This window comes from Bufo bufo, chromosome 2, assembly GCF_905171765.1.
Source record: "Bufo bufo chromosome 2, aBufBuf1.1, whole genome shotgun sequence".
In the NCBI taxonomy this organism is placed as follows: Eukaryota; Metazoa; Chordata; class Amphibia; order Anura; family Bufonidae; genus Bufo; species Bufo bufo.
This window is the reverse complement of record NC_053390.1, coordinates 397,312,308-397,325,411: the sequence shown is the minus strand read 5'-3', so window position 1 is coordinate 397,325,411 and position 13,104 is coordinate 397,312,308. Positions and strand designations below refer to the sequence as shown.

The window sequence follows — 13,104 nt, the reverse complement described above, 5'->3', positions numbered from 1 at the left end:
TCTCTCCTCCTAACTAAAGGGGTTTAACCATGTTTTGTCCAGCAGTCATGAAAATTACTTTTTCCGAGGACTTTTTTGCTTTGGGAGTATGCATTGATGGTTCTTTTGGTGAACTGTATCTACATGCTCAGAGATGTATGCAGATCTAGAGCCTTTTCTAGTCTGTCATTAGATTAATGACTTTTAACCCTTTCCCATTTTGTGCTGTAACATTACATAGGTAGCACTAGCTGCCATACAACTACGATGCAGTGATGGCGCGGGCTTAGGACATGTGCTTGCACAAACACTAAGGCCCCTTTCACACGGGCGAGTATTCCGCGCGGATGCGATGCGTGAGTTGAACGCATTGCCCCCGCACTGAATACCGACCCATTCATTTCTATGGGGCTGTTCACATGAGCGGTGATTTTCACGCATCACTTGTGCGTTGCGTGAAAATTGCAGCATGCTCTATATTTTGCGTTTTCACGCAACGCAGGCCCCATAGAAGTGAATGGGGTTGCGTGAAAATCGCAAGCATCCGCAAGCAAGTGCTGATGCGGTGCGATTTTCACGTACGGTTGCTAGGAGACGATCGGGATGGAGACCCGATCATTATTATTTTCCCTTATAACATGGTTATAAGGGAAAATAATAGCATTCTGAATACAGAATGCATAGTAAAATAGCGCTGGAGGGGTTAAAAAAAAAAAAATTTAACTCACCTTAATCCACTTGCTGGCGCTGCCGGCATCTCGTCTGTCTCCTTCTTTGCTGAACAGGACCTGTGGTAAGCATTTATTCCAGGACCTGTGGTGACGTCACTCCGGTCATCACATGATCCATCACATGATCTTTTACCATGGTGATGGGTCATGTGATGGATCATGTGATGACCGGAGTGACGTCACCACAGGTCCTGGAATGAATGCTCACCACAGGTCCTGTTCAGCAAAGAAGGAGACAGACGAGATGCCGGCAGCGCCAGCAAGTGGATTAAGGTGAGTTAAATAATTTTTTCTTTTTTTTAACCCCTCCGGCGCTATTTTACTATGCATTCTGTATTCAGAATGCTATTATTTTCCCTTATAACCATGTTATAAGGGAAAATAATACAATCTACAGAACACCGATCCCAAGCCCGAACTTCTGTGAAGAAGTTCGGGTTTGGGTACCAAACATGCGCGATTTTTCTCACGCGAGTGCGGAAAAATCGCGAGTGTTCCCGTAAAGCACCCGCACATTTTCCCGCAATGCCCGTGTGAAAGAGGCCTAAGGGTCCATTCACACGTCTGTAGAATGTGTCCGCATCCAATCCGCAATTATCCGGAACGGGTGGGGACCCATTCATTCTCTATAGGGCAGGAATGAATGCAGACAGCACACAGTGTGCAGTCCGCATCCGCATTTCCAGAGCGCGGCCCCAAACTTACAGTCCGCGGCTCCGGAAAAAAAAAATAGAACATGTCCTATTCTTGTCCGCAATTGCAGACAAGAATAGGCAGTTTTATGGAGGTGCTGGCCAGGCCGGCAATTTGCGGATCCGCAATATACTACGGACGTGTGAATGGACCCTTATAGTATGCAATACTATACAGCTGGCACCAAGCTCTCAATGCCAGGATCAGAAAAAAGTATAACTATGTAGTTTAACCCATTAGATGGCATAGTCAGCACTGATTCCCTCTTTCACCCTTGCTGAGTTCTCATGGGTTGCTATGGCCGTCTAGGGTCTAACAATGACCTACTAGGTGTGTCCTGTCTATTTTACACTGAAGTAAATTAGACAGAAGTATTGCAGTTTTGCAGCAATGCAGTATACTATATGAGTGGATAATGTATCAGAGGATCACATGTTCATTTTGTTTTGTTTTTATCAACTTTTTCATGTAAAATGAATTTTTGGGTAAAAAACTAAAAATACATAAGTAGTATTGCTGCATCCATATTCACCTGCACAATAAAATGGTTGCAATATTTATCTCACATGGTGATCCTTTTAAAAATAAAAAAATAAATTACTTCTTTTTGTTCAATCACCTCTCAAGAAATGCAATAAAAAGTGATCAAAAAGTTGTCTTGCAAAAAAAGTCTCACATCATACAGATCCTTTGATGACAAAATAAAAATGCATGAAACCCACAAAATAAGGTTATTAAAGGGGTTGTCCGGGATTAGAAAAATATGGCTTCTTTCTTCCAGAAACAGCACTGCACCTGTCCATGGGTTGTAGCTGTTTTTTGAGGAAATCAGCCATAGGCCGAATGCACACGGCCGTGTTCCGCGGCCGTGAGCGGTCCGTGGTATGCCGGCCTGGATTCCTGCTGACAGCAGGAGCGCACGGCTTTATTGGTTGCTATGACGCCGTGCGCTTCATGCCGCCGCTGCACTACAGTACTACACTTGTATAGATTATACGAGTGTATTACTGTAGTGCAGCGGCGGCATGAAGCGCACGGCGTCATAGCAACCAATGACGCCGTGCGCTTCTGCTGTCAGCAGGATTCCAGGCCGGCATACCACGGACCTCTCACGGCCGCGGAACACGGCCGTGTGCATTCAGCCATATTTTTCTGATTCCGTAAAATGCCTTTAAGTCATTTGTACTGCAAGGTAAAAGCTGTAAAACAAAACCCAAAAACAATGGTGGAATTGCAGTGATTTTTCACCCCACCCCTGCCCCCTCTCCCCCAAAAAAAATATATATACAGTATTACTAAGTTAAAGGGAACCTGTCACTGGGATTTTGGGTATAGAGCTGAGGACATGGGTTGCTAGTTGGCCGCTAGAACATCCGCAATACCCAGTGCCCATAGCTATGTGTGCTTTTATTGTGTAAATATTTTTTTTTATAGACATGTAAATTAACCTGATATGAGTCCTGTCCCTGACTCATCTCAGGGACAGGACTCATCTCAGGGTAATTTGCATATGTAGGAAATCAGTTTTTTTACACCATAAAAGCACACAGAGCTATGGGGACTGGGTATTGCGGATGTTCTAGCGGCCATCTAGCAACCCATGTCCTCAGCTCTATACACAAAATCCCGGTGACAGGTTCCCTTTAAAGTAGGTGATCTGTAGTACAGGGGCACCTCAGGGTACAGTTCTTGCTCCTTTCCTCTTCACACTGTAGACTGCAGACATCAGATACTGTACAACTCATCTAGATGCTACTTACAGAAGTTCTCTGATGACTCGGCAGTAGTAGGCCTCATCACAAACGAGTATGACATGGAATACAGAGAACTAAGCCGGGACTAGAACTAAGAACTAATTTGTGGATTGGCACTAGCAGAACCACCTAAGGATCAATGCCGGGAAGACTAAGGAGAAGGTTGTGGATTTCCGAGAGCACAAACATCCTCCTAAACCAGTGAGCATCCAGGGGACAGACATTGAGATTGTCAACACTTATGAGTACCTGGGTGTACTCCTCAATAATAAGCTGTACTGGGCCGATAACATGGATGCACTATATAGAAAGGGTCACAGCAGGATTCACCTTCTTAGGAGGCTGAGAGCTTTTGGAGTGCAGAGGGCACTTCTCAGGACCTTTTTCAACACTGTGGTGGCATCAGCCATCATCTTAGACGTGGGCTTCTGGGGTAGCAGCATCTCAACCAGGGAGAGAAAGAGACTTGACAAACTGATTAGAAGGGCCAGTTCCATCCTGGGGAGCCCCCTAGAACCAGTACAGGTGGTAGGTGAGAAAAGGATACTATCCAAGTTGATCTCCATATTGGAGAAAAACTCCCATCCCATGCATGTGATAGTGATAGCATTGGGCAGTACCGTCAGTGACCTACTGCTTCACCCCAAGTGTGAGAAGGAGCTCTAACGGAAGTTGTCCCTCCCTGCTGCTGTTAGGCTGTACAACCAACACCATCCCAAGCGAAGATAGACTGCACTCATCACCTACATGTTCCTGTGGATATCAGTCAATCGAGAAACTGAATTTTTTAAGCTGTGATATATATATCCCTTAGGACTCATTCACACGACCGTGCCGTTTTTTCCGGTCCGCAAACCGTGGATCCGCAAAAAAACGGAAGCCGCCCGTGTGCCTTCCGCAATTTGCGGAACGGAACGGGCGGCCCATTGTTGACATGCCTATTCTTGTCTGCAAAACGGACAAGAATAGGACATGCTATATTTTTTTTTGCGGGGTCACAGAACGGTGCAACGGATGCTGACAGCACACGGAGTGCTGTCCGCATCTTTTGCGGCCCCATTGAAGTGAATGGGGCTGCAACCCGAGCCGCAAAAGCTGCGGCTCGGATGCGGACCCTAAAAACGGTCGTGTGCATGAGGCCTTATTTTTTTTATTTTTTTTATCTGTAATCTACTGTCACTGTAATGCCTTTATGTTGGAGTTTTTTGTACTCTCTGTGCTGCTGTAACACTAAATTTATCCATGGTGGGACTATTAAAGGATTATCTTATCTTATCAAAAATATACAAAACATAATATGCACCCAAAGATGGTTCTACCTGAAAAAACAACTCATCCTGCATAAAGCAAGCTCTCATATGACTATATTTGCGAATAAAATAATTAAAAAAAAGTTACAGCTTTTGAAATGCAGAGATGAAAATAAATGAAAAACATACTGTAATTCAGTACCATCTAGGCCACATTTCTTACCTTCTAATCATGAGAATGTATTTGCCATCACTTTGTTTATTGTAGTATATGGCTACAATCAATATTTTATACAAATGAACCTCAGTGATTTGAGCTTAACAATTAGACCATGTCTGGAACCAGCACATACATACACACATTTCCCATGCATCATAACTGTACGTTAGTCATTCCATCAGTGATTAGGGTGAAACACCTAAAGAGAGGCTGATTAGCCATTTGTTAACCTTGCAAAGGTGAACTATGTTATATACAGAACATGCACCAATGATTGTTCATATGCCTTCAATGCACGGGTAATAGCTTTTGGCAAACTTACATATTTTCCTGATCTTACTTTGGGGTCTGCTTTCCAGGTTTCATGCCAGTAAGAAGATGAAATGGCATCAGTCATTGTACTGGATGGCCATTGTACATCCCAGGATGGAGCTGCAGCTGGTAAGCCATGAGTTTCATGAGAAGAGGGTGAGTCTTCACTGCTGACCTTGATGTGGTTCATCATTGGGGCACCGTCCCCATTGCAATCCTATCGAAAACAAGCAATTTTATGTTATCTTTCTGAAGACTTGCTTAAGGTTGAATTTGCATAGTATGGGATCAGATTCAAATCAGGGTATACAGTATATAGAAGGGTGCAGTATATTTACACATGGCAGAATTGTTGCAGAAATTTTGCTGCTGTTCTGCTCACCTGATTGGGATTTCGAGTAATCCAATAATATGATACAGAAACAACATAATTTATTTATGCAGAAATTATTTTCAGCTGCTAAAATGTATCCTGTGTGTGAATATACAGATGTGTCCACTAACATTAGCTCTAATTTGGTTAAAGGCCATGCTGGGTTACTGCAGCCTGAAGTGAGTGTGAGCTGAGCTGCTTCCTGTTCCATTCACAATTCTAGTTATAGCATCGGAGGCTGCAGGGAACAGCTGCTTGATGGGGGTACCATGTGTAGGACCCTCACTGATTGGATATTAACAACCTATCCTGAGGATAGATCATCAATATGAGGAGTCTGGAAAACTCCCTCTATGGACTCTAATTGCTCATTTAACAAATTCAGTACAATGTTACAACATGCTAGCAAAACAAAAGACTAAGACATGCTGCAATTAACCACACAACCACTGGGTGGCCTTGCAGAGACAGGTATGGGATAGCCACCACATGACATAATATCACAAACTCATGTTATTTTGAATGTTATCTTGAGACACACAGAACATGTCTAGCCAAGAAAAAAATATAAATAAATGACACATCTATACCCTAAATAAGTCATTGTGAACCAAACCTAAGAGACATGATAACATTTTATTAAACATTTTTAAAAAGAAAATATTCAAGATACCCAGCAATAAACCACATAAGTAATGTAGAGTTTATAACTTAATAGAAGCTTTCATCAAGTGCTTCAGGTGCGGAAAAGTTTTCATATATGGGTGTATACTGTACAAACAATAGTTGCTGTATTCTAAGGATGTGGACTGAAAGGGTTACTCGATCTTACCTATAACATACCCATAATAAATATTGAGCAAACTACAATTTTAAGATTGAAAAAAATATTAAAGCAATGTAATAAAGGTAACTGCAAGATGATTTGTATTGTAATATGATGTTATAGTGCTCTATAAAAAAAGATTACTAAATAAATATAATAATAATAATTAGAGATGAGTGAATCGAAGTTGACGAAGTGTAATTTGATCCGAATTTCAGGAAAAATTTGATTTGCACCGAATCCAAATTTCATCACGCTTCGTGGTAACGAGTCACATTTTTTCTTAAAATGGCTGCTGAACATGTTAGGACATAGAGCAAAGAACTCTGGGAATGAGAGACCACCCACAATGCCATGCATGCAGCCAATCAGCAGCCAGGCAGCCCCTGTGATGTCACAGCCGTATAAATAGCCTCAGTCATCTTGGATTCAGCCATTTTCCAGTGTATTTAGTGCAGGGAGAGACGTCAGCAGGCACTAGGGATAGTGCTAGGAAAGACTTGAAAACTTTAATTTTTGCTGCATAGAAGTTCAGGGAAAGATCATTAAAAGTGTAGGGAAAGGATAGGGAGGAATTATTCCACAATATAAAAGAAGAACAGGGTCCAATAGGGGAGTTTACAGCCTGAGTAATAGGAACAATCCTATTACACCTTGCTGCACTGACTGGGGATCCAAATTGCTATTATACTGCTGCTTTCAGGTTTGCAATAGATGATACCTCTGTAATTCCAGCAAACCGTTATTTTTATTAGGGTGCAAGTGCTGTGTGATCCAACAGGGTGTATTACTGGGAAATATTTATATGTCTTATTAGCCCTTGTGTGGTGCAGTTATATGTTCTAAAGCCTTTTTTGACGTGTATAAGTGTGGAGAAATAGGGCTTATTAGCCGTTGTGTGGTGAAGGGAGAAAATTACAGCCCTTTCTGCGGTGTATTAGTGGCAAAAAAAAATTATTATTTGTTGTTCAGCGGTGCAGTTATATGTTTTAAGGCTATTTTGTCCTTTCAGCGGTGCAGTTAAAACTTTTTTGGGCGTGTATTAGTGGCAAAAAAAAGTATCATATGCCGTTGTGTGGCGAAGTGAGAAAATTACAGCCCTTTTTGGCATGTATTAGTGGCAAAAAAGTATTATTTGCCGTTTAGTAGTGCAGTTATATGTTCTAAAGCCTTTTTTGGCGTGTATTAGTGGGAAAAAAGTGCTTATTAGCTGTTCTGTGGTGATGTGAGAAAATTGCATTCCTTTTTGGCGTGTATTAGTGGCCAAAAAAAGTATTATTTGCCATTCAGCGGTGCAATTATATGTTCTAAAGCCTTTTTCAACGGGTATTAGTGGTAAAAAAAAGTATTATTTGCCGTTCAGCGATGAAGTTATATGTTCTAAAGCCTTTTTTAGCGTGTATTAGTGGCAAAAAAAGTATTATTTGCCGTTCAGCAGTGCAGTTATATGTTCTAAGGCATGTTTTGGCGTGTATTAGTGGGAAAAAAGTATTATTTGCCGTTGTGTGGTAAAGTGACAAAATTACAGCCTTTTTTGGGGTGTATTAATTTCCTTTTTATTTACTTATTTGATCTAACAGTATGTCAGACAGAGAAGTGACAGGCCCTGCACAGAGAGGGGCAGAGGCCTAAATGTTTCTGGCACAGGTCGTAGCAGAGTAAGAGGTCGTGGCAGTGGGGGTCACATACAGAGGCCTGAGCTTCCAGTGTCAGGGGGTTTGTCAGACACAAACTTAGTTGGCATAGCCTGGGAGCAGGTCCTGTGCCCTCACCTGTCCTCAACCTGTCTCTGTCCTTTTCTGTTCCCTCAGCCAGAGAACTATTATATGCTGTGGGCTCGGCTCCACTATACAGCGAGGACGAGCTACTAGAGGACAGTCAGCAGTTACTGCCCAGCCAAGATCTGGAGAAGACATCCGCCGCTTCCTCCAGTAGGCTGGTACTGATGAGGAGAGTGGCGTGGGAGTTGGTGTTGCGAGCGGTCAGGCTCCTGGCTCAGAGACGGTTGAGGAGGACATCAGTGACATGCAGACAGTATTCAATGATGATGTAGCCAATCGCAATTGGGAGCCGGGTGACGAATGGGTTTCATCATCATTGGGAGAAGAGGGTGGCAGCTTGCGCGTGAGGCAGTGGTGGAGCCAGCAAGCTGGTAGCATGGCCGGGAGTCAGCAGGGTGGCAGCAGTGGGAGGTCGGGAGCCAAACGTGCCCGGGGTAGACCATCTGCTTCGAAGGAGCCTACCTGCCCAGAATGTAGTGGTGCAGGGGTTCACGGAGGCAGCGGCAGTAGCAGTCAGTCAGTGCAGAGTGTTAGGGATATAATTACCTACTCGGCTTTGTGGCAGTTTTTTGTTAGGCCTCCGGAGGAGGTGAACATGGCCATTTGCCGAATCCGATCCAAAATGGGGTCCTTTTTTACATCCGCTGAGAGGGAGGACAAACTGAACTACTACAGAGACATCCTATGTAGTCAGTTGGCCGCTGCCTATCTATGCCATCATCCATCCTCTTGCAGGTCTGACCAGGGGGCCCTCTTCGCTCTCGTTCCACTGCCATGGCTGCTGTAGCAGTACCAGCTCCATCAGCAGCAGCTTGAGTCTAGAGTCGAAGATTAGCAGCTTTTTTAACCTACCTAGTGAAGAAACTACTCACCAGCAGCAGCAGTTAGACCTGGAGCAGAACCTGAACCAGCAGATGGTGGCATACTTGGACAGCACCCTGCCACCCCACATTGAAGATCCGCTGGACTACTGGGCAGCCAAACTGAATTTGTGGCTGCAACTGGCCGAGTTTGCCCTGGAAAAGCTGTCCTGCCCAGCCAGTAGTGTGGCATCAGATCGGGTGTTTAGTGCGGAGAGAACTAGACTGTCCACCCAAAATGTGAAGAGACTGACATTTGTCAAGATGAATCAGGCGTGGATCAGCCAGGATTTACAACCACCAATGCCTGATGCATCAGACTAGATCATCTATGCTGCCTCACCCAAACCTTGACAAAAGAGACTGGTTTCTTTTGGCTACCTGCCTCAGCTACTATTCTTTTTTTTAATTTAAATATTTATTTTTATTTTAGAAGAAAACCACAATATAGATACACAATACATTATAGTGATCAAAATAGTCTACAGAGTATAGCAATTATCAACATCCATCACCTGCCCTATCAAAGAAGGCAGACCCTTGGCTAGATTATACTGATTATAGATTATACTGATCACTATAAATTCAGAGTTAATATAGAAAAGAATAAAATTATACACTCCCCCCCCACACATTGGCGTCGTCGAAACCAAACATATCTACAATAAGAATATTAGATGTCGCTAAGCAGTCATGCGTGCCGCTCTCCGTTTCCTTTCAATATCCTCATATATTCTAATTTGTTGAAGATATAGGATCCATTCATTTATCGAAGGCGGGGAGACAGAGCCCCAGTGTTTAATTAACATAACTTTTGCCACCATCAGGCCCCTCATCCAAATCTGTCTGACCCGGAGCGGGATTTCCATTTCTGAAGCATAATGACCCAAAATCACTGTCAATATCCCCGGGTTATATATCATAGAAGACTCCTTTTGTAGAGTTATAAAAACCTGCTCCCAGTACTTTTTTAGTTTACTACAGTTCCAAAGCAAATGGCCATAATCTGCGTTCACAAATCCACATTTAGGGCAGCAGCAATCCCGGCCTTTATTTTGGGGGAATTTCTCTTGCATTTTTGGCGTATAATACAGTCGGTGCAGGATCTTGAATTAAATTAATCTATGAGCATTGGAAACTGTAGCCTTTCTCACGTTCCTATACAAGGTAGACCAGTGTAGTGGAGAGCAATTTAACTCTTGCTCCCACTTACTTGGGCTTTTAAAAAGTGTTACAGTTGCCAGTGCCGTTCGGAGTTTACTGTATAATCTAGATATCTTCACCTTCTTTCTGAGCATAGCAATAATCAAAAAATAAATTCTCTCGTGGAAAAATGTAGCCTTTATTCCTAGAGGCCACATATGTATGTTTTAGGCGTGAATACATAAACACATCTAATGGTGAACTATCAGTGAGGCCGAATTCCATAAGTGATTTAAAGTGTCCCAAATAAAAAAGGTGGGACACGTTCCTAACTTTCACACTAGCGTGCGGGGCTCCGCTTGTGAGTTCCGTTTGAAGGCTCTCACAAGTGGCCCCTAACGGATCCGTCCAGCCCTAATGCATTCTGAGTGGATGCGGATCCGCTCAGAATGCATCAGTCTGGCACCATTTGTCCTCCGCTCAGCAGGCGGACACCCGAATGCAGCTTGCAGCGTTCGGGTGTCCGCCTGGCCGTGCGGAGGCAAACGGATCCGTCCAGACTTACAATGTAAGTCAATGGGGACGGATCCGTTTGAAGTTGACACAATATGGCTCAATTTTCAAACTGATCCGTCCCCCATTGACTTTCAATGTAAAGTCAAAACGGATCCGTTTGCATTATCATGAACAAAAAAATTAAAATAAATTTCTGAACGGATCTAAGCGTTTGCATATAGGTGCGGATCCGTCTGTGCAAATACCAGACGGATCCGCACCTAAATGCAGGTGTGAAAGTAGCCTTACGTGACCAATATCCAAAATCTGTAATTTTGAAGAATTCCACCAGACCCCTGTTCTCCCACAGAGGGGTGAAGGCAAAAGGAGAAGCAACTTTCAGAATTTCCTTAAGCTTATTCCAAATCCTCTGTAGTGACCAAGGGATCAGCAAAGACTTCCAGTCTCCAAACATGAAAAAACATTGTCTATTGGTTTATCCATAACTTTTGTCAAATATCGTGAAAGTAAAGTCTCTTTCAAGTGACAACAACGCTGAATCTGTGCACATAAATAATATCCTTGAAAAAAAGGAAATGATAACCCGCCATCTGACTCCGACAACCATAGATATCTCTGCTTTATACGCACCCTCTTCCTTCCCCATATTAGGTCATTAATAAGAGTCTCCAATCTATAATAGAAAATGTCGTCAATTCAGATAGGGGCAGCACACATCGGGAACATCACGATAGGCAAAATAATCATCTTAATCAGTGCTATTCGATCTGTCTGTGCCAATATCAATTTCTGCCAAGCACCTATCTTGGACTTGACTTTATTCAAAACCGGGACCAAATTGAGCGCATAAAACCTATTTATGGGAACCCCAATCTTAACCCCCAAATAATCCAAGGTATCGTTAGGGGTGAGAACACGGACTCCACTCCCTTCATCTACGGCTTTGCGGTTCAGTGGGAGGAGCGATGATTTTGTCCAGTTGATCAGATAGCCTGATAATTTACCATAATCCTCTATTGCTTCTATGACATAGGGAAGGATTTTCCATCCCTGATCAAGGAACAGAATCACATCATCGGCATATAGGCTTATTTTATTGCTCACTTCCGCTACCCCGAAGCCGTCTATACGATTATCTAAACGGATCTTACAGGCCAGCAGTTCAATGAATAGGGCAGAGAAGCTACTATTCTGATGCTACCACCCGCCTGATGCCCCACATCTGATGCCAAGTGCTCCTTCTTACACCCACCATCGTCATTGGGTACTGTTATTGCCATCCACCTCCCCACTCTGTCACCGGGTCACTCTGTGGTCTCCTGATGCTGCTGCCATCTCACCACTCAGGTCTCTTCATGCTGCTGCTGCCACCTCCACACTATGTCACCTTGCCACTCTGAGGACTCCTTATGCTGCTGCCACCTACACACTATGTCGCCTTGTTAGTCTGTGGCCTCCCTATGCTGCTCCTGCCACCTCCACACTATGTCACCTTGCCACTCTGTGGTCTTCTCATGCTGCTGCTAAATCTACACTATGTCAATGGGTCACTCTGTGGCCTCCTCATGCTGCTGCTGCTGTCACCTCCACACTATTTCACCTTGCCACTCTGTGGTCTCCTCATGCTGCTACTAACTCACAACTCTGTCTCTGGGACACTATGTGGCCTCCTCATGCTGCTGCTGCTGCTACTTCCACCTCCACGCTATGTCACCTTGCCACTCTGCGGTCTCCTCATGCTGCTGCTAAATCAACACTATGTCACTGGGTCACTCTGTGGCCTCCTCATGCTTCTGCTGCTGCCACCTCCACACTATGTCACATTGCCACTCTGTGGTCTCCTCATGCTACTGCCAACTCACAGCTCTGTATCTGGGCCACCCTGTGGTCTACTCATGCAGCTGCCACTTCCACACTCTATCATTGTGCCACTCTGTGGCCTCCTCATGCTGCTGCTGCCACCTCCACACTATGTCACCTTGCCACTCTGTGGCCTCCTCATGCTGCTGCTAAACCAACACTATGTCACTGAGCCACTCTGTCCCTCCTCATTCTGCTGCTGCCTCCTCCACACTATGTCACCTTGCCAGTCTGTGGCCTCCTCATGCTGCTGCCACCTCAACACTATATAAATGGGCCACTCTGTGGTCTCCTCATGCTGCTGCTGCCACCTCCACACTATGTCACTGGGCCACTATTTGGTCTCCTCATGCTGCCGCTACCTCAACACTATGTCATTGGGCCACACTTTGGAATTTGCACTTAAGCTGTTTTCCCACCCTCCCCACTCCATGACTGGGCCAGTATTTTGCCTTTTTGGCCTGGTTGACATCATCATTTATTTGACCCTTCTTCTGATCTGTCAGAAGGAAGGAAAAATTAGACGCACAACGGATCCTGTCTGTGTAGCAGCTGTAAGGCCTGTATGGTCCCATCAGAATTGGCTTATGATTTGGTAGCCAAAAGCAGGAGTGGGTACAAAACACAGAAGACATGCAAATATTCCATTCACGTGTCATCTCTGTTTTGTATCCACTCCTGGTTTTTTTTGGGCTTTAGCAATACTGATGGATTACTGACCAATTGCTGACTGAGTGAAGGTGGATGCTCAGCAGGATCCATTTTTTGGTGGGTTATTGTTCTGACGGATCAGAGGAAGGGCAAAA

The 13,104-nt window shown here is 44.1% G+C and overlaps 1 protein-coding gene across 3 annotated transcripts in view; it reads right to left on the bottom strand.

Annotated features, from left to right (window-relative positions):
• Window positions 1-13,104, bottom strand: part of BNC2 (basonuclin 2) — a 715,491-nt gene that overhangs the window by 510,241 nt on the left and 192,146 nt on the right. For all 3 annotated transcript variants that reach the window (XM_040417243.1, XM_040417247.1, XM_040417246.1), the window contains exon 2: window positions 4,950-5,156. In XM_040417243.1, the coding sequence (XP_040273177.1) occupies window positions 4,950-5,156 (207 nt within the window). The remainder of the gene's footprint in view (window positions 1-4,949; window positions 5,157-13,104) is intronic.